Source organism: Salmo trutta, chromosome 16 (genome assembly GCF_901001165.1).
Source record: "Salmo trutta chromosome 16, fSalTru1.1, whole genome shotgun sequence".
Classification (NCBI taxonomy): domain Eukaryota; kingdom Metazoa; phylum Chordata; class Actinopteri; order Salmoniformes; family Salmonidae; genus Salmo; species Salmo trutta.
Window position 1 is genome coordinate 9396788 of NC_042972.1, and position 20938 is coordinate 9417725.

Sequence of the window (20938 nt, forward strand, 5' to 3'; positions counted from 1 at the left end):
TTGATGGCACAGGCAGGGAGCCCAGCCAACAGCGAGTTGCAGTAATCCAGACGGGAGATGACAAGTGCCTGGATTAGGACCTGCGCCGCTTCCTGTGTGAGGCAGGGTCGTACTCTGCGAATGTTGTAGAGCATGAACCTACAGGATCGGGTCACCGCCTTGATGTTAGTGGAGAACGACAGGGTGTTGTCCAGGATCCCGCCAAGGTTCTTAGCACTCTGGGAGGAGGACACAAGGGAGTTGTCAACCGTGATGGCGAGATCATGGAACGGGCAGTCCTTCCCCGGGAGGAAGAGCAGCTCCGTCTTGCCGAGGTTCAGCTTGAGGTGGTGATCCGTCATCCACACTGATATGTCTGCCAGACATGCAGAGATGCGATTCGCCACCTGGTTGTCAGAAGGGGGAAAGGAGAAGATTAATTGTGTGTCGTCTGCATAGCAATGATAGGAGAGACCGTGTGAGGATATGACAGAGCCAAGTGACTTGGTGTATAGCGAGAATAGGAGAGGGCCTAGAACAGAGCCCTGGGGGACACCAGTGGTGAGAGCACGTGGTGCGGAGACAGCTTCTCGCCACGCCACCTGGTAGGAGCGACCTGTCAGGTAGGACGCAATCCAAGCGTGGGCCGCGCCGGAGATGCCCAGCTCGGAGAGGGTGGAGAGGAGGATCTGATGGTTCACAGTATCAAAGGCAGCAGATAGGTCTAGAAGGATGAGAGCAGAGGAGAGAGAGTTAGCTTTAGCAGTGCGGAGAGCCTCCGTGACACAGAGAAGAGCAGTCTCAGTTGAATGCCCAGTCTTGAAACCTGACTGATTAGGATCAAGAAGGTCGTTCTGAGAGAGATAGCAGGAGAGCTGGCCAAGGACGGCACGTTCAAGAGTTTTGGAGAGAAAAGAAAGAAGGGATACTGGTCTGTAGTTGTTGACATCGGAGGGATCGAGTGTAGGTTTTTTCAGAAGGGGTGCAACTCTCGCTCTCTTGAAGACGGAAGGGACGTAGCCAGCGGTCAAGGATGAGTTGATGAGCGAGGTGAGGTAGGGGAGAAGGTCTCCGGAAATGGTCTGGAGAAGAGAGGAGGGGATAGGGTCAAGTGGGCAGGTTGTTGGGCGGCCGGCCGTCACAAGACGCGAGATTTCATCTGGAGAGAGAGGGGAGAAAGAGGTCAAAGCACAGGGTAGGGCAGTGTGAGCAGGACCAGCGGTGTCGCTTGACTTAGCAAACGAGGATCGGATGTCGTCAACCTTCTTTTCAAAATGGTTGACGAAGTCATCCGCAGTGAGGGAGGAGGGGGGGGGGGGGAGGAGGATTCAGGAGGGAGGAGAAGGTAGCAAAAAGCTTCCTAGGGTTAGAGGCAGATGCTTGGAATTTAGAGTGGTAGAAAGTGGCTTTAGCAGCAGAGACAGAAGAGGAAAATGTAGAGAGGAGGGAGTGAAAGGATGCGAGGTCCGCAGGGAGGCGAGTTTTCCTCCATTTCCGCTCGGCTGCCCGGAGCCCTGTTCTGTGAGCTCGCAGTGAGTCGTCGAGCCACGGAGCAGGAGGGGAGGACCGAGCCGGCCTGGAGGATAGGGGACAGAGAAAATCGAAGGATGCAGAGAGGGAGGAGAGGAGGGTTGAGGAGGCAAAATCAGGAGATAGGTTGGAGAAGGTTTGAGCAGAGGGAAGAGATGATAGGATGGAAGAGGAGAGAGTAGCAGGAGAGAGAGAGCGAAGGTTGGGACGGCGCAATACCATCCGAGTAGGGGCAGAGTGAGAAGTTTTTGATGAGAGCGAGAGGGAAAAGGATACAAGGTAGTGGTCGGAGACTTGGAGAGGAGTTGCAATGAGATTAGTGGAAGAACAGCATCTAGTAAAGATGAGGTCAAGCGTATTGCCTGCCTTGTGAGTAGGGGGGGAAGGTGAGAGGGTGAGGTCAAAAGAGGAGAGGAGTGGAAAGAAGGAGGCAGAGAGGAATGAGTCGAAGGTAGACGTGGGGAGGTTAAAGTCACCCAGAACTGTGAGAGGTGAGCCATCCTCAGGGAAGGAACTTATCAAGGCGTCAAGCTCATTGATGAACTCTCCAAGGGAACCTGGAGGGCGATAAATGATGAGGATGTTAAGCTTGAAAGGGCTGGTAACTGTGACAGCATGGAATTCAAATGAGGAGATAGACAGATGGGTCAGGGGAGAAAGAGAGAATGTCCACTTGGGAGAGATGAGGATTCCAGTGCCACCACCCCGCTGGCTCGATGCTCTAGGGGTATGCGAGAACACGTGGCCAGACGAGGAGAGAGCAGTAGGAGTAGCAGTGTTATCTGTGGTGATCCATGTTTCCGTCAGCGCCAGGAAGTCTAGGGACTGGAGGGTAGCATAGGCTGAGATGAACTCAGCCTTGTTGGCCGCAGACCGGCAGTTCCAGAGGCTGCCGGAGACCTGGAACTCCACGTGGGTCGTGCGCGCTGGGACCACCAGGTTAGAGTGGCAGCGGCCACGCGGTGTGAAGCGTTTGTATGGCCTGTGCAGAGTGGAGAGAACCGGGATCGACAGACACATAGTTGACAAGCTACAGAAGAGGCTACGCTAATGCAAAGGAGATTGGAATGACAAGTGGACTACACGTCTCGAATGTTCAGAAAGTTAAGCTTACGTTGCAGAAAATCTATTGACTGAAATGACGAAAATGATACAGTACTGCTGGCTGGTGGAGTAGGCTAGCTAGCAGTGGCTGCGTTGTTGACTTTGTTTGACCGTGTACGTTTGAGTCAGTGTACGTTTCACCTCTGCGTCACGGTTTGTTGTTTTTGTCATTCAGTTTATTTATGTATTGTATAGTTTCACAGTGTAAATAAATGTGGAACGACACACACGCTGCACTTTGGTCCGCTCATTCCTACGACAACCGTGACATCTATTCTATTCTATGTAGTTATCTGTTCTACAGTGAGGGGAAAAAAGTATTTGATCCCCTGCTGATTTTTTACGTTTGCCTACTGACAAAGAAATGATCAGTCTATAATTTTAATGGTAGGTTTATTTGAACAGTGAGAGACAGAATAACAACAAAATAATCCAGAAAAACGCATGTCAAAAATGTTATTGACAGACTCTGGAAGTTTTATTGACAGACTCTGGAAAACAACACATTTCACTGCACCTTTCCGTTCTACGTGACAATAAAACCTAAGTTGAACAATGTGACGAGAAACTATATACTGATAAATAGAACAATATGTTCTGTAAAGTGTGTCAATGTGCAGGGGTACGGTGTAGTAATGAGGCTATATACAAGGAGTACCAGTACTGAGTCAATGTGCAGGGGTACGGTGTAGTAATGAGGATATATACAAGGAGTACCAGTACTGAGTCAATGTGCAGGGGTACGGTGTAGTAAGGAGGCTATATACAAGGAGTACCAGTACTGAGACAATGTGCAGGGGTACGGTGTAGTAATTAGGCTATATACAAGGAGTACCAGTACTGAGTCAATGTGCAGGGGTACCAGGTAGTAATGAGGCTATATACAAGGAGTACCATTACTGAGTCAATGTGCAGGGGTACGGTGTAGTAATGAGGCTATATACAAAGAGTACCAGTACTGAGTCAATGTGCAGGGGTAAGAGGTAGTTGAGGTAATTGAGGTAATATATACATGTAGGTAGGGGTAAAATTGACTAGGCAATCAAGATAGATAATAAACAGAGTAGCAGTAGCGTATGTGGAGAGTGTGAAAGTGTGTGTGTGGCGTCAATATGCATGTGTGTGTGTTTGTGTGTGTGTGTGTGTGTGTGTGTGTGTTAGAGTGCTGAGCAATTAGTCCTTTTTGAGGTCGGTTCGGTTTCAGTTTCATTATAACAAAATAATCACGGTTTCTAATATTTTTTGGAACATTCAATGCACTACTGTATGTATTATGTGGGTGGAATACTGTAACAACACAGAATAGAACAATTAATCGAAGTTCCATATGCCCATTACTGCTTATCACTTATTAACCATAATTTATTCCCATTACTTTACTTTAATCAAATATTTCAGTTGTGTATATTACATATTTATTTGATAACTTTATTATTTCATTCCAAGTCATCATCTCATCTCTATAGAGCTGCTGCCTATGTTATCTGACAAAATCACTATTTTAGTACTTCTTCAAAGTAAATAAGGTGTACTTTTATGACTGCTTAATACCAACTTACAATCACTTAGATCATGTATTTTCAGGTAGAGATACCTCGTGAAGCAACTGCTGTCATCCCTCTCGATCGCGGGTTCTTCTGTCTCTTCTGTTCATGTCTGCCCCACACTGTCACGTCCTGCCCCTTGGAAGAGGTCATTTTCCATAGTAGAGTGGTCAGGGCGTGACAGGTGGTTGTTTTGGGTGGTTTTGGGTTTTCTGTTTATATGTGGGCTTTTTCTAGATTTCTATTTCTATGTTTTGTTTTCTATGTTTTGGCCGGGTATGGTTTCCAAAATAGAGGCAGGTGTCTATCGTTGTCTCTGATTGGAAGCCATACTTAGGCAGCCTGTTTTTCCTTTGAGTTTTGTGGGTAGTTGTTTTCCGTTTTTTCTGTGTACCTTACAGAACTGTTGGCTGTCGTTTTTGTTATTTTGGTTTAAGTGTTTTCATTATTAAAGTTAATATGAGCACTTTACACGCTGCGCCTTGGTCCCCTTTCGACGAGTCTTGTGACACACACTGACCTAACGTAGCAGGCATAAAGGCTACGTTTACACAGGCAGCCCAATGCTGACATTTTTTTTTCTTCCACTTCCACTAATTGGTCTTTTTACCAATCAGATCAGCTCTGAAAAAGATATGATGTGAAAATATGTGTGATTGGTCAAAAGACCAATTATTGGAGAAAAAAAATATCAGAATTAGACTGCCTGTGTAAACGCAGCCAAAGAAACACACAGACCAAACAAATAGGCGTGGATTATGGTCATTTTAGTTAATTGCCACGTTTTCTGCTTGGAAACTACAACTCCCTTCTACATCGCACAGTTCAGGCTTGATTTGATTTGTCGCTGCACATTGAACTCACAGAAAAACTATAAACGCAACACGAAACAATTAAAAAAATGACTGTTCATATAAGGAAATGAATCCATTTGGCCCTAATCTCTGGATTTCACATGACTTGGCAGGCGACCAGCCATGGTTGCCTTAGAGGGCATAGGTCCACACAATCGGGACCCAGGCCCAGGTAATCAGAATGATTTTTTCCCCACAAAAGGGCTTTACTACAGACAGAAGTACTTCTCAGTTTCATCAGCTGTCCAGGTGGCTGGTCTCAGATGATCCTGCAGGTGAAGAAGCTGGATGTGGAGGTCCTGGGCTGGCGTGGTTACACGTAATCTGCGGTTGTGAGGCCGGTTGGACGTACTACTATATTCTCTAAAACGTCGTTGGTTGCGGCTTATAGTAGAGAAATTAATATTCAATTATTTGGCAACAGCTCTAGTGGACATTCCTGCAGTCAGCATGCCAATTGCATGCTCCTTCAAAACATGAGACATCTGTGGCATTGTGTTGTGTGACAAAACTGCACATTTTAGAGTGGTCTTTTATTGTCCCCAGCACCTGTGTATTGACCATGCTGTTTAATCAGATTCTTGATATGCCACACCTGTCAGGTGGATGGATTATCTTGGCAAAGGAGAAATGCTCCTTAACAGGGATGTAAACAAATTTGTCCACAACATTTGAGAAATATGCTTTTTATTTTGCATATGAAACATTTCTGGGATCTTTTATTTTCAGCTCATGAAACATGGGACCAACACTTTACATGTTGCGTTTATAATTTTGTTCAGAATAATTATTTGAAAACACTCATATGCATATTAGAGCTGATGCATGTACAGTTTGAGCCCAAGTCCGAAAACAAAACTGAATTCAAATAATGATTGAGCTATTGTACAAAACATAGCCTATTATGCATGGCAGAAAAACATCAAACTAACGTGATTTAAGATGTCTTTGGTACATAATTGGTCTAGCCTATACTCCAAAATTAAACACATTCTAGCAATCGCCTGGATGGACTGTATCATTAGGCATCCTGGATGGACTGCACCTTATGCTACGCTCCAGACAATCTATCCAAGAGTCTGGGAGAGAACATATAGGCCTCGTCAATGCTGTTGGTTCATTGATTTGAGGCTAGGAACAGAGTGCAAGCTTTTTTTTGCTGCTTTCTCAAGTCATCAATAGCCTATACTCACATCATGCAGCCCATATATGTTTCCGATTTCTGAGACATTCTGAGGTTTGTATCATTCACAACTAAAGTTGCCAAATAACTCCAAATGTTGTGTATAGGACCTGTTTCAAATGATCACTTTTAGCTGAACCTCCCTGACCCCCTGCTTCACATGCACTCTGAGTTTTGACTGGTGACTATTTAAGAGAGGATCCCAGCTTTCTCATACTGCTATATTTATTGCTTAATTCTTTAAAAAAATGAAGCACGTTAATCCGCTTTGCAAACGGTGTAGCCTAGCTGGCATATTAAAAACGCTACCACATATAACCTCCATTCACTATTACAGTGCCTGCTATGGCTGACATGTCTTCTTTAAAAACAAATATTCCTCACATATATCAGAATTGGACTGCCTGTGTAAACGCAGCCAAAGAAACACACAGACCAAACAAATAGGCGTGGATTGTGATGGGGTGAGATACTACTGTAAATAGTATCAAGTGCTTGTCAAATTGTGAGAGACTGAGTGTGCAGCTTGAGCAAGAAACAGAACTTAGCTCATGCCTTTCATGAGACTTTTTTTCAAATCGTCATCAGAGTCGCGTCATGCAGCCTTAGAATGTATTACAAATCAATACATATAGCCTAAGGTTTGTATCACAACTTAAGTTGCATAAATAACTCTAAACTAAGCATATAGGTGGACTGTTTCTGTTGTTGTTAACCGCTCAACACAGAATGTGCACACAACCTCGAAAATCGTTCGGGAAAAATATCCTTTCTATTTTTTTCAGCTATGTTCAATTGTATTGTTCTTCATATAAAATAAAGCCACAGGAATTCTAAGCAAATCTTGTCTGCTAAATGAACTAGTGTAGCCCACAGCCATATGGCATAGCCAGATCAGGACCTAACATAAGGACAACTCAGAGTATGCTATTCTGTTCTTCTGAAATAGACTACATTTTCTTCATATCATGTTTCTTAAGACCTATCTAAAATAAATAATTCATATTATCGTGATGGTGTTGACTATATTACATGGATTTATTAGACTTTTTAAAATGTAGATGTTCCAAAGGTCTGCATCAGTGTCTTGTAGGCTGTGTGTGGAAGCCTAAATAGGCTTATGTAAATTACCGGTCAATTACCATGAGACAAATCACCAGCTGACAAAATGTCATGACCGTCACAACCCTAGTTGTTTTCAAAGCATTTATGGTTACAGACGAGCTACGGGACGATAGTCGGGTTGGAGCTCGTTAGATGTCAGGAATGACTCATATGGACGTAAAAACAATATGAACAGTCATTCAAAGGTTACAGTGACTTAAATGTTACAGTACAATGGACACATTTATCCACACTACCATGACCTATTATAACAATGACTCAGTTGTAGGACTGAGTCATCCAAGGTAACTCTACCATGACCTATTATAACAATGACTCAGTTGTAGGACTGAGTCATCCAAGGTAACTCTACCATGACCTATTATAACAATGACTCAGTTGTAGGACTGAGTCATCCAAGGTAACTCTACCATGACCTATTATAACAATGACTCAGTTGTAGGACTGAGTCATCCAAGGTAACTCTACCATGACCCATTATAACAATGACTCAGTTGTAGGACTGAGTCATTCAAGGTAACTCTACCATGACCCATTATAACAATGACTCAGTTGTAGGACTGAGTCATCCAAGGTAACTCTACCATGACCCATTATAACAATGACTCAGTTGTAGGACTGAGTCATTCAAGGTAACTCTACCATGACCTATTATAACAATGACTCAGTTGTAGGACTGAGTCATCCAAGGTAACTCTACCATGACCCATTATAACAATGACTCAGTTGTAGGACTGAGTCATCCAAGGTAACTCTAGGGTTGCAACATGGACTGCATTTCATTCCAAGAAGATGTTCCCTCCCCTGTGCCCTTGTTCACTTCCCTCCCCTGTGCCCTTGTTCACTTCCCTCCCGTCACAGATCTGAACGGACTAGATATGTGAAAGCAACATGTCAGGAAACTAGGTGCAGCTATTGCTTAGTTCCACCTACCCAGTTGTCTTAGATCCAGTCAAGGACATGAGCGAGGGCAGAAGGAAAGGGAACGTCTTTTTGGAATGAAGTGTAGGGCGAAGAGGTGAAGAGCGAAGACACAGGCATCGCCTCATCAGAATGCAACACAGTGCACCCCACTGAGTTTTGGTTGTTGGCAGCATCTCCTCGTCTCAGTCCCAAACGGCACCCTATTCCCTATATAGTGCACTACTTTTCACCAGAGCCCTGTTCAAAAGTAGTGCACTTAAATAAGGAATAGGGTGTCTTTTGGGATGTACCCATCCTCTCCTCACAGTCCTCTGTTACTGCCCCCCCCCCCCCCTCATCCAGTCTTCTGTGTAGCAGACAATCGTTTAGACAAAGACACATATCATGTATCCTTCCTTACTATTTATTAGCCTGGCTAATATAATAGGGGGCAAACAAATGAACGTTGTGTGGTAAGAAATTATCACTGAGATTCTGAGAAGGGACATTTCCCTAAGAAATTATATTGGAGCCCTAGCTTGCTTGAAGGAAGCCCTGTGTGTGTGTGTGTGTGTGTGTGTGTGTGTGTGTCCCCGCACATGTGTGTGTTACAAGAACCTGTAACACTAGATGAATGATGGTGTGAGGTTTATATCTCATTATCAGTATTGTTATACCTTGGTGGTTCCTGCAATTGGGAGGGTCCATCCATCCAGAGTGATAGCCAAGATAATAATCAGTCACACTCTGCAAATTATAGTGGTGAGCAGGCTACAGCAGGCTATTAATCACATAGCTACAGTACCTTGGTACCTTGACTGTATCCCAAATTGTACTATATTCCCTATGAAGTGCACTGCTTTTGACTAGTGCCCTTTGGGCTTCGGTCAAAAGTAGTGCACTATATAGGGAATAGGGTGTCATTTGGGATACAATACCTTGGTACCTGAAAGTAGCTCTATGGGAAAATGACTGTAAGAGGGAGGCCGGCCTGTGAGGGACGTCCTTATCATTTCTAATTTCAAACCAAGTTTAATTGCATCTATTGAGCCTTGAAAGTTTTCATTATATCTGAGAAAGTCTTATAAGCCTCTGTACCTTGAGAGGCAGGCTGACTCTCGTGTGTGTAACAGCACGGAAGGGGACCACCCAAGTATGTGTCATGCCTTGATAATAAAAACTATAAAAACATTGGTATGACAACAACAGTTTGTCACAACAGACTAATAACAAATATTAACTGGGTGGTACAAGCCCTGAATGCTGATTGGCCGAAAGCCGTGGTATAGCAGACAGTATACCTTGGGTATGACAAAACGTTTATTTTTACTGCTCTAATTACGTTGGTAACCAGTCTAAGAACAGCCCTTAGCCGTGATATATTGGCCATATACCACACCCCCTCGGGCCTTATTGCTTAAATATACCTTATAAAAAGTTAGTGAAGATCCGACTCAAAATCCGATGGAAAAGGATGAACCAACCAACAAATGGCGCTGCATCACTGAACCAAAAATTCAAACTGAAGCTAACAGTTGGTTAGAACTGGGAACAGAACAGATGGATGTAAAATCATAGTGAGTTCGGGGCTGGATAAAACTCCTGTTCAGGATATTTCCTATCCATCCTGTTGTCATTCTGCAGCTGAGAGTATAATTACATTTCTACTGCAGTTCAGTTCTGCAGCCGCAAAATACCAATGATGTTGTGTCAACAATAGTGACCCCCCCCCAAATACTAACGTTGTGGTGTCAACGTCAACTATATTGAAATACCCCCCCTCAAATACTAACGCTGTGGTGTTCAATTATACTGAAATACCCCTCAAATACTAACATTGTGGCATCAACTATATTGAACCCCCCCCAAAGACAAATATTTTGGTGTCAACTGTACTGATCCCCCCCTCAAATACTAATGTTGTGGTGTCAACTATACTGAAATCCCCCCCCCAAATACTAACGTTGTGGTGTCAACTATACTGAAATACCCTCCTCAAATACCAATGTTGTGTTGTGCAACTGTTGCAACTACTAAAATGGTGTGCAACTACTGAAATGGTGTGCAACTACTGAAATGGTGTGCAACTACTGAAATTGTGTGCAACTACTGAAATGGTGTGCAACTACTAAAATGGTGTGCAACTACTGAAATGGTGTGCAACTACTGAAATGGTGTGCAACTACTGAAATTGTGTGCAACTACTGAAATGGTGTGCAACTACTAAAATGGTGTGCAACTACTGAAATGGTGTGCAACTACTAAAATGCTGTGCAACTACTGAAATGGTGTGCAACTACAAAAATTCTGTGCAAATACTGAAATTGTGTGCAACTACTGAAATGGTGTGCAACTACAAAAATTCTGTGCAAATACTGACATGGCGTGCAACTACTGAAATTGTGTGCAACTACTGAAATACCCACCCTTCTCTTCAAATGAAGCAAGGTTTAAAAATATAAAGTAAACTTTGAAGTCTTATTAACCCTATCAGAACCCAGCAAAAATCGGCTTTTCATTTATCTGACCTTCATTTATCTGCATGTCCAGACCTTATATTTAGCCTCACAATTAAATGTTTTACCATTTACTTTTCAGGACGAGGGCAAAAAAATCGAAATAAGGAAAGATGTTGTTACATCCACCGGATAGGTACAGTGAAATGTGTTGTTTTACACTGTCAGACATAGTAGAATGGAGCCAATTAGGGTTAAGTGGAGCCAATTAGGGTTAAGTGGAGCCAATTAGGGTTAAGTGCCTTGCTCAAGGGCACATCAACACATTTTTCACCTAGCCGGCTCAGTTATTCAAACCTTTCGGTTACTGGCCCAATGCTCTAACCACTAAGCTACCTGCCGCCCAAGTGGAACGCAAAACAATTTTGACATAAACAGTTGCATTCATGAATTTTATTGACAAAAGTCAATAAAAAAATAAGGTCCGCCAAGGCACAAACATAATAAAATGAATTTATATGAATGCTGTAAGTACAGAAATTGTTTGCTCAGTGGGAAATTAATATCTATCTAGTCAGTGACAACTGTGTAGAGTTTGTGACAGCAACTATGTGAGCTTATTACAAACACAAACACACACAAGAAATGAGACCTCCATAGAATAATAAATGTTCAAAATGATATTTAAATTTTATTATAATATGCTTTGTTAGATAAATAGAACAGCCTGTAACCTGATGGAGACTGGACTATCAGGCAATATGTATGCTTATATAGTACGGTTACAAAATACCGGTAACTATCCCCAAATTCCCAGGTCTTCCGGAAATCCCGTGCGAAGGATTTCCAGCCGGAAGATTCCCTCCTGATTCCGGGGATTTCTGAAAAAACCTGGAAATGTTTGGAAAGTTACTGCAATTTTGCAACCCTATTCTGTAGCAAAGAAAACAAACCAAAAAACTGCTACAGAGTAATAATAAAAAACATTGGTAGTATGAGAATATCCATAAGAATTCATCTACTTTTCTTTTACATCATCACCTCTACATATCGGTGTAATTGTGCTTTGATAATGACATATTTGCGACTAGAACACAGATACAGAACATTTCAAAACCCTCACAGAATTACAAGGAAAACCAAAACAAACTGATTTCTGGAAAACTCCCCACACCCCCTTATGTCAGTCAGGAACATGGGTAAATGAATAGGCTGGAAATAACACATCTCACAACTCATTCCTAAATCCCATGTCAAACCGTAGCCCCTACTACTCCCTAGGCACTGTAGAACTGAGAGGACTGGATAGGCATACACAATGTGGAAGCTCTGTCTGTGACAGGTGGAATTGTCTCCATACAAGTACGTACGGCATAGTTGCTAGGGGATGATTTGGGATTATAGGATAGGGCACACATTTAACATGGATTAATGAAACAAGGCGTGTTGTTGGAATGAGGTTCAGCTGCTAGCTGGTGGATTCAACCAGGCTGGTCACACAAACCTACACATTTCATTACACAAACACACACACACACACATACGCACACACACATTCACACACACTATTAGGAGGGGAGCATCATCTTCTTCCTGTATCATCGAGGCAAACTTGGCAGCAATAATGCAAATGAAAAGATTAATAAAATGTAAAAAAAGGTAATACATGCAGAAGACGATATACAAGCATGCATTTACAAGATGAGACCTGAAAAGTTCACCATTAAGTTTTTACTAAATGGTAGAGCTCTCTACTACCTTCTCCCTAAATGCTTCCACTGCTCATCTTGGTTGTTATTGATGTAACCCATTGTGGAGATGGCTACATTCTCAAGACAGACAGAAAGACTCCCACTGGAACTGCACCCCTATGCAGCATCACAGCAGTTACGGTGCTACATCTACAGTGGAGTTGAGTGAAGCACAACATTTCTCCACTGACCAGGGTTGGGGTCAATTCCATTCCAATTCAGTCAATTCGGGAAGTTAATTGTCTGAACTGAAATGGAATTGATCCCCACCATACTACTATCCTAATAGGCCAGCCATCAGCAACTGACAGCCAGGTGTTGGCTGTTATAAAGGCATGAGGCTCTGTTGATGTTTTTTGTTCAGTGTTGGGTCTGTACACTAGTTAGATACATTTCCCATATCTGTCTGTTTTAGAGTGAGAAGTCCATATTTGCAGTGTGATCTTGAAGAGTAGAGTCTTTGTTTCCTGGTTCTATTCCAAACATAGACATAGAACATTCAGGATTCACTTTTAGGATTCCAAATTCCCAAAAATGTTCTGGAACTTTTACAGATATTTATGTTTGGAATAATCTTCTTCTTCTCCACTTAATGTGATTGTTGTGATTGTTGATATTTTCCCCCTCCTCTCAGATAGTAAGAAAAGTTTCCATATTGAGAATCCGTTCACATCAGATATTCTTGTTGTATGGTTGACTTTGGTTGCATACTGCCAGCCAGGTTATTCCTCCTTCCTCCTGTCCTGATTGGCTCAGCATGTGAAGTCTTCGAAGTTGCCCTGTGCTGGATGGTGAGGAAGCATGTTGGCAGGATACGTACCCGGCGTACGCAGGTTCTCACAGGGTGTCTGAGGGAAGAGAAGTGAACAAAGGATGAGAAAAAATGAAGGGAAGAAGAAAGGAGAGAGACAGAAATTAGAGGTTCTTACACAGAGCCCGAGGGATGAGCGAACAGGAAGGACAGACAGGAATTAGAGGTTCTCACACAGAGCCCGAGGGATGAGCGAACAGGAAGGACAGACAGGAATTAGAGGTTCTCACACAGAGCCCGAGGGATGAGCGAACAGGAAGGACAGACAGGAATTAGAGGTTCTCACACAGAGCCCGAGGGATGAGCGAACAGGAAGGACAGACAGGAATTAGAGGTTCTCACACAGAGCCCGAGGGATGAGCGAACAGGAAGGACAGACAGGAATTAGAGGTTCTCACACAGAGCCCGAGGGATGAGCGAACAGGAAGGACAGACAGGAATTAGAGGTTCTCACACAGAGCCCGAGGGATGAGCGAACAGGAAGGACAGACAGGAATTAGAGGTTCTCACACAGAGCCCGAGGGATGAGCGAACAGGAAGGACAGACAGGAATTAGAGGTTCTCACACAGAGCCCGAGGGATGAGCGAACAGGAAGGACAGACAGGCATAAGGCTTCCGGTAGTAGAGAGGAATGAACATACTGTAGTTGAAAGAAACCAAAGAGAAATTACTGCCAAAAATCACCCTTTTATTTTATAGTACACTACTAAGTCTAAAGTAGTGCACTATGTAGGGAATAGGGTGCCATAGGGCTCTGGTCTAAAGTAGTGCACTATGTAGGGAATAGGGTGCCATAGGGCTCTGGTCTAAAGTAGTGCACTATATAGAGAATAGGGTGCCATAGGGCTCTGGTCTAAAGTAGTGCACTATGTAGGGAATAGGGTGCCATAGGGCTCTGGTCTAAAGTAGTGCACTATATAGAGAATAGGGTGCCATAGGGCTCTGGTCTAAAGTAGTGCACCATATAGAGAATAGGGTGCCATAGGGCTCTGGTCTAAAGTAGTGCACCATATAGAGAATAGGGTGCCATTTGGGAAAGAAAGATGAAACAGGCTGGATTAAACGGAGGAATGCAGGGTAAAGGAGGATGAAATAACTCCATGCAGCGAATCTCCCTCCCTCCCTCCCTCCCTCCCTCCCTCCCTCCCTCTCTCCCTCTCTCCCTCCCTCTCTCCCTCCCTCCCTCCCTCCCTCCCTCCCCAGAGGGTTCTCCCTGGAACCAAAAAGGGGGACAGCCAAATAACCCATTTGGAACCTTTTTTTCTAAGAGTGTACACTTGAAAATCAGAAGCTGTCACCCCCACCTAAAGCTCCCATTGTAAACCCACTAGGCTGGTCCTACAGACCATCCGTGATTAAATTGAAACCATTTCCACAATCTCTTACTTTCTCATTTATCACTGTGCCTCTTTCTCTCTCTCTGTTTTTTTTGTCTCTCTCTCTATCTCCCCCCCCCCAACCCCCCCACCCTGTCTCGGTCCAACAACTCTTCCAGACACTGCAAATACTTAGCCAGAGATAGAGCTAGCCTACTGACATGGCGTTTGACGTCCTCCAGACTCAGAACTGCTCCCCGGTCGTTGCTGTTGCTGCGTTTGTGTTTCTTATTTGAGCACCGACACAGCTTGTACTTGATCACCTGCAAACAAGCAAACATAGTAGCTGGTCTTTGAAGCAGTGCCTCAGAGAAGCAGACTTTAGGAATGCAGCCAACTGACTGTTCACTGTTCATCTGTTTTCCTTTTCTTTTTTACAGACTGCTGGTGAACCGGTTTCTTTCTTTATTACTGGAATCTTATTGAGACAAATTAATATAGTAAAGAAAAAGTTATATAATTCAAAGACAATTGATGGTACACATACAGAAATGGTTTCCAGTGCCAGTAATGTTTACAATAATGAGATAAGCTACTTATCCCAGCTTATTCCAAAAACGATTATTATTTTTTATTTTATATAGATAGAATTAATCATGAGTACATGAACATACAGTAAACAGAAAGAGTGTATATCCTCAAACACATCCTTGTTGAACAGACAGCTATTCTACCCAGGGAGGTTGCTGCTCTGATAAAAATTGACAGCAACAGAAGCATCCAAACTGAATCCCAAATACAATATGGCTAAAATGTTCATGCAGTCAACAGTGCTGCGCCTGAGAGAGATGAGCTGCTTTCAGACACCTGGAAATTAATGCTCTGCAAGTTTGATTTAAAGTGGGCGGCTAGTTTTAACGGGATACAGGTAGTTCCCTTTTTATTAAGTGTAGCTTAAAAAGTTCCCTTGGGTGTTGTTTCTTCCAGACAGTTTTTAAACCCGTTAGTTGGTTACTAAGAAACATCCACAATTCACGGAGAATGCAGCAATGCTAGAGGAAATGGATTGTTTCCATGTGGCTGACTAGTTCTAAGGCCTGTGGCTGTCTAGCACTTAACTAGACATATTGCCATGAGGGAATCATGTAAATGAAGGATATTTACATACATTGACATATATACTACCATAACCTAGAGGCAAACTTTCTCTAGGAAACCTAGATGCAAGCAAAAACCCAAGACATAAACAAAAACCTAATTATACATTCATGGAACTGTTTCAGGACACACCGAATAAGATTTTAAAGAAAGATCTGCCAGGAAATCTAGAAACATTTTACATTTACAAATTGAAGGCTTACCTCATATAGGTAGTCAAAGAGCTCCAGGATGGTGAGGATACTGGCTCCTATGAAGAGACCCATCTGACCACCGATATCACCTGAAAACACATGAAGAACATGAAGAGACCCATCTGACCACCAAAATCACCTGAAAACACATGAAGAGACACATCTGACCACCAATATCACCTGAAAACACATGAAGAACATGAAGAGACCCATCTGACCAACAATATCACCTGAAAACACATGAAGAACATGAAGAGACACATCTGACCCCAATATCACCCGAAAACACATGAAGAACATGAAGTGACCACCAATATCACCTGAAAACACATGAAGAACATGAAGTGACCCATCTGACCCCAATATAACCTGAAAACACACGAAGAACATGAAGAGACACATCTGACCCCAATATCACCTGAAAACACATGAAGAGACCCATCTGACCACCAATATCACCTGAAAACATATGAAGAACATGAAGAGACACATCTGACCACCAATATCACCTGAAAACACATGAAGAGACCGAAATGACCACCAATATCACCTGAAAACACATGAAGAAAACCATCTGACCACCAATATCACCTGAAAACACATGAAGAACATGAAGAGACCCATCTGACCACCAATATCACATGACTAACATGAAGAGACCCATCTGACCAACAATATCACCTGAAAACACATGAAGAGACCGAAATGACCACCAATATCACCTGAAAACACATGAAGAACATGAAGAGACCCATCTGACCACCAATATCACATGACTAACATGAAGAGACCCATCTGACCACCAATATCACCTGAAAACACATGAAGAAAACCATCTGACCACCGATATCACCTGACTAACATGAAGAGACCCATCTGACCACCAATATCACCTGAAAACACACGAAGAGACCCATCTGACCACCAATATCACCTGAAAACACATGAAGAACATGAAGAGACACATCTGACCACCAATATCACATGACTAACATGAAGAGACCCATCTGACCACCAATATCACCTGAAAACACATGAAGAACATGAAGAGACCCATCTGACCACCAATATCACCTGAAAACCCATGAAGTGACCCATCTGACCACCGATATCAACAATAAACACATGACATTCATGATGAAACACATGATGAAAATACACATGATAAAAAATATTTGATTTTTTTTTTGGCAAGGGCTTTGTGTCTGGAACCTGAAACGTTGGTTCCATAGTATATTAAGTAATATTGAGTGCATTTTTTTATTCACAGGCTAAAACATAATTGAAAAATGTTGTATTCAGCTATAACGACACACCTCAGGGTGGTTAATATCATTTTAATTAAAACTTATGATAACTGTATTTGGTATTTTGTTCAGCAATTCTGATCAACTGCTGACCAGCGTTTTCTTACCCAGCAACCCAGCAAACTCGTAAGCTTTCGTCTGCTCGATGGTCTCGTAGTTCAGAGCCTCAAAGAAGATATCCAGGACCAGGATGTTATCACTGTCAACCAAGAGGAGAGGAAAGAGAAAGAAGAAAAAGAAGATAACTTATTGTCTAAAATGACACAGCTATTAGTATTTTTGTTTTCTCCTTACCCCCTAAGACACCCAGACCTTAAAGACCTGAAAGACACAGCTATTAGTATTTTTGTTTTCTCCGAACCCCCTAAGACACCCAGACCTTAAAGACCTTAAAGACACAGCTATTAGTATATTTGTTTTCTCCTTACCCCCTAAGACACCCAGATCTTACAGACCTTCAAGACACAGCTATTAGTATATTTGTTTTCTCCTTACCCCCTAAGACACCCAGATCTTACAGACCTTAAAGACACAGCTATTCGTATTTTTGTTTTCTCCGAACCCCCTAAGATACCCAGACCTTAAAGACCTTAAAGACACAGCTATTAGTATTTTTGTTTTCTCCTAACCCCCTAAGACACCCAGACCTTAAAGACCTTAAAGACACAGCTATTAGTATTTTTGTTTTCTCCTTACCCCCTAAGACACCCAGACCTTAAAGACACAGCTATTAGTATTTTTGTTTTCTCCTTACCCCCTAAGACACCCAGACCTTAAAGACACAGTGCAGCACCCCTGGAGCAGTTTTGGGGTTAAGTGTCTTCCCTGTGGCTCAGTTGGTAGAGCATGGTGTTTGCAACGCCAGCCTTACCTTTTTCTATCCTTTAATAAATGCCATACCACATTTTCAGACATGTTTCTTTAGGTTGTGTTCATGAGAATGGAAATGACAATATTCCGTTTGCATTCACTACTGTAAGTCGCTCTGGATAAGAGCGTCTGCTAAATGACTAAAATGTAAAAATGTAAAAGGACACAACAGCAGGAGACGTGCATCTAGGAACCTTCAGTAAAACCAACAAGTCCACTTCACACTTAATACCCACATCTAACAGCAATTGAGCATTGATTGGCACGGCAGGCGGTCCCTCTCCTTGCCTGCATGATTTCCTGTTTCTAATCTTCAGATAGATGACTGAGCAGATGTTTCAGGTTGAGCAAATCATTTGTGTGTGCATGTGTGTAATTTGCCTTCAGATAATTTCCTCCTGGTTTGGAGACGCCATTGAGGGAAACATACGAAGGAAATATTTCCTGTTGTGATTTCACTGTACTGAATTATAAAATATATATACAAAAGTATGTGGACACCCTTTCAAATGAGTGGATTTGGCTAATTCAACCACACCCGTTACTGACAGGCAAATAAAATAGAACACACAGCCATGCAATCTCCTTAGACAAACATTGGCAGTAGAATGGCCTAACTGAAGACCTCAGTGACTTTCAACGTGGCACAGTCACATAGGATGCCACCTTTCCAACAAATCAGTTTGTCAAATTTCTGCCCTGCTAGAGCTGCCCCGGTCAACTGTAAGTGCTGTTGTTGTGAAGTGGAAAAGTCTAGGAGGAACAACAGCTCAGCCGTGAAGTGGTAGGCCACACAAGCTCACAGAACAGGACCGCCGTGTACAGATGCACGTAGTGCGTAAAAATCGTCTGCCCTTGGTTGCAACATTCACTACCGAGTTCCAAACTGCCTCTGCAAGCAACGTCAGCACAAGAACTGTTTGTCGGGAGCTTCATGAAATGGGTTTCCATGGCCGAGCAGCCGTGCACAAGCCTAAGATCACAATGCGCAATGCCAAGCGTCGGCTGGAATGGTGTAAAGCTCGCCGTCATTGGACTCTGGAGCAGTGAGAACGCGTTCTCTGGAGTGATGAATCACGCTTCACCATCTGGCAGTCCGACGGATGAATCTGGGCTTGGCGGATGCCAGGAGAACGCTACCTGCCTGAATGCATAGCGCCAACTGTAAAGTTTGGTGGAGGAGAAATAATTGTCTGGGGCTATTTTTCATGGTTTGGGCTAGGCCTCTTAGTTTTAATGAAGGGAAATCTTAATACAGAAATGGTTTGTTGAGATCGGTGTAGAAGAACTTGACTGGTCTGCACAGAGCCCTGACCTCAACCCCATCAAACATCTTTGAGATGAATTGGAACGCCGACTGCAAGCCAGGCCTAATCGCCCAATATCAGTGGCCAACCTCACTGATGCTCTTGTGGCTGAATGGAAGGAAGTTCCCGCAGCAATGTTCCAACATCTAGTGAAAAGCCTTCCCAGAAGAGTGGAGGCTGTTATAGCAGCAATGTTCCAACATCTAGTGGAAAGCCTTCCCAGACGAGAAGAGGCTGTTATAGCAGCAATGTTCCAACATCTAGTGGAAAGCCTTCCCAGAAGAGTGGAGGCTGTTATAGCAGCAATGTTCCAACATCTAGTGGAAAGCCTTCCCAGACGAGAAGAGGCTGTTATAGCAGCAATGTTCCAACATCTAGTGAAAAGCCTTCCCAGACGAGAAGAGGCTGTTATAGCAGCAATGTTCCAACATCTAGTGGAAAGCCTTCCCAGAAGAGTGGAGGCTGTTATAGCAGCAATGTTCCAACATCTAGTGGAAAGCCTTCCCAGACGAGAAGAGGCTGTTATAGCAGCAATGTTCCAACATCTAGTGGAAAGCCTTCCCAGAAGAGTGGAGGCTGTTATAGCAGCAATGTTCCAACATCTAGTGAAAAGCCTTCCCAGACGAGAAGAGGCTGTTATAGCAGCAATGTTCCAACATCTAGTGGAAAGCCTTCCCAGAAGAGTGGAGGCTGTTATAGCAGCAATGTTCCAACATCTAGTGGAAAGCCTTCCCAGACGAGAAGAGGCTGTTATAGCAGCAATGTTCCAACATCTAGTGAAAAGCCTTCCCAGACGAGAAGAGGCTGTTATAGCAGCAATGTTCCAACATCTAGTGAAAAGCCTTCCCAGACGAGAAGAGGCTGTTATAGAAGCTCCATTTTAATGCCCATGATTTTGGAACAAGATGTTCGACAAGCAGGTGTCCACATACCTTTGGTCATGTAGTGTACATCTCTCTCTCTCTCTCATCCCTCTTTCCCTCTCTCATCTCTTGTTTATAGAATGTCAAGCAGGGATTACTGTACATCAAGGCCTCAGGCACAGTGGATGATTTAGTTTCTGAATATCTGGTAAACAAGTGTTGTATCGAACTACAGGAATCCAACTGCAGGGCAAGTTAGACTCCTAGTGTGCGTCCCAAAACGGTACCCTATTCCCTAAATAGTGCACTACTTTTGACCAGGGCTACATAGGGAATTCGGTGCCAATTGGGACCATCGACAATACAGCTGTTTCTCTCTGATGATAAATCAACAGGTACATTTTTTAATACCGCTATCATGGCTTTGACATAAATAAAATCACAGTAAATCTACAGTAAATCAGAAAATACTTTGATGTTCACAAACAAGACTTTGTGACTCAGGAAAATCTGAGTCACATATAGAATGTAGAACATGTATAATCTGAATCACATATAGAATGTAGAACATGTATAATCTGAATCACATACAGAATGTAGAACATGTATAATCTGAATCACATATAGAATGTAGAACATGTATAATCTGAATCACATATAGAATGTAGAACATGTATAATCT

At 43.0% G+C, this 20938-nt stretch overlaps 1 protein-coding gene across 4 annotated transcripts in view; it reads right to left on the minus strand.

Annotated features, from left to right (window-relative positions):
- Positions 1 to 11343: 11343 nt before the first annotated feature.
- LOC115150052 (acid-sensing ion channel 1) overlaps positions 11344 to 20938 on the minus strand; it is a 358958-nt gene continuing 349363 nt past the window's right edge. For 3 of the 4 annotated variants that reach the window (XM_029692946.1, XM_029692944.1, XM_029692945.1), the window contains 4 exons: positions 17324 to 17415; positions 15919 to 15998; positions 14779 to 14880; positions 11344 to 13277 (listed from right to left, as the gene is read on the minus strand). In XM_029692946.1, coding sequence (XP_029548806.1) covers positions 13182 to 13277; positions 14779 to 14880; positions 15919 to 15998; positions 17324 to 17415 — 370 coding nt within the window. In that variant the 3' untranslated portion in view covers positions 11344 to 13181. Of the gene's footprint in view, positions 13278 to 14778; positions 14881 to 15918; positions 15999 to 16882; positions 16984 to 17323; positions 17416 to 20938 lie in introns of those variants that run through there. The other variant, XM_029692947.1, reaches the window with a different exon arrangement.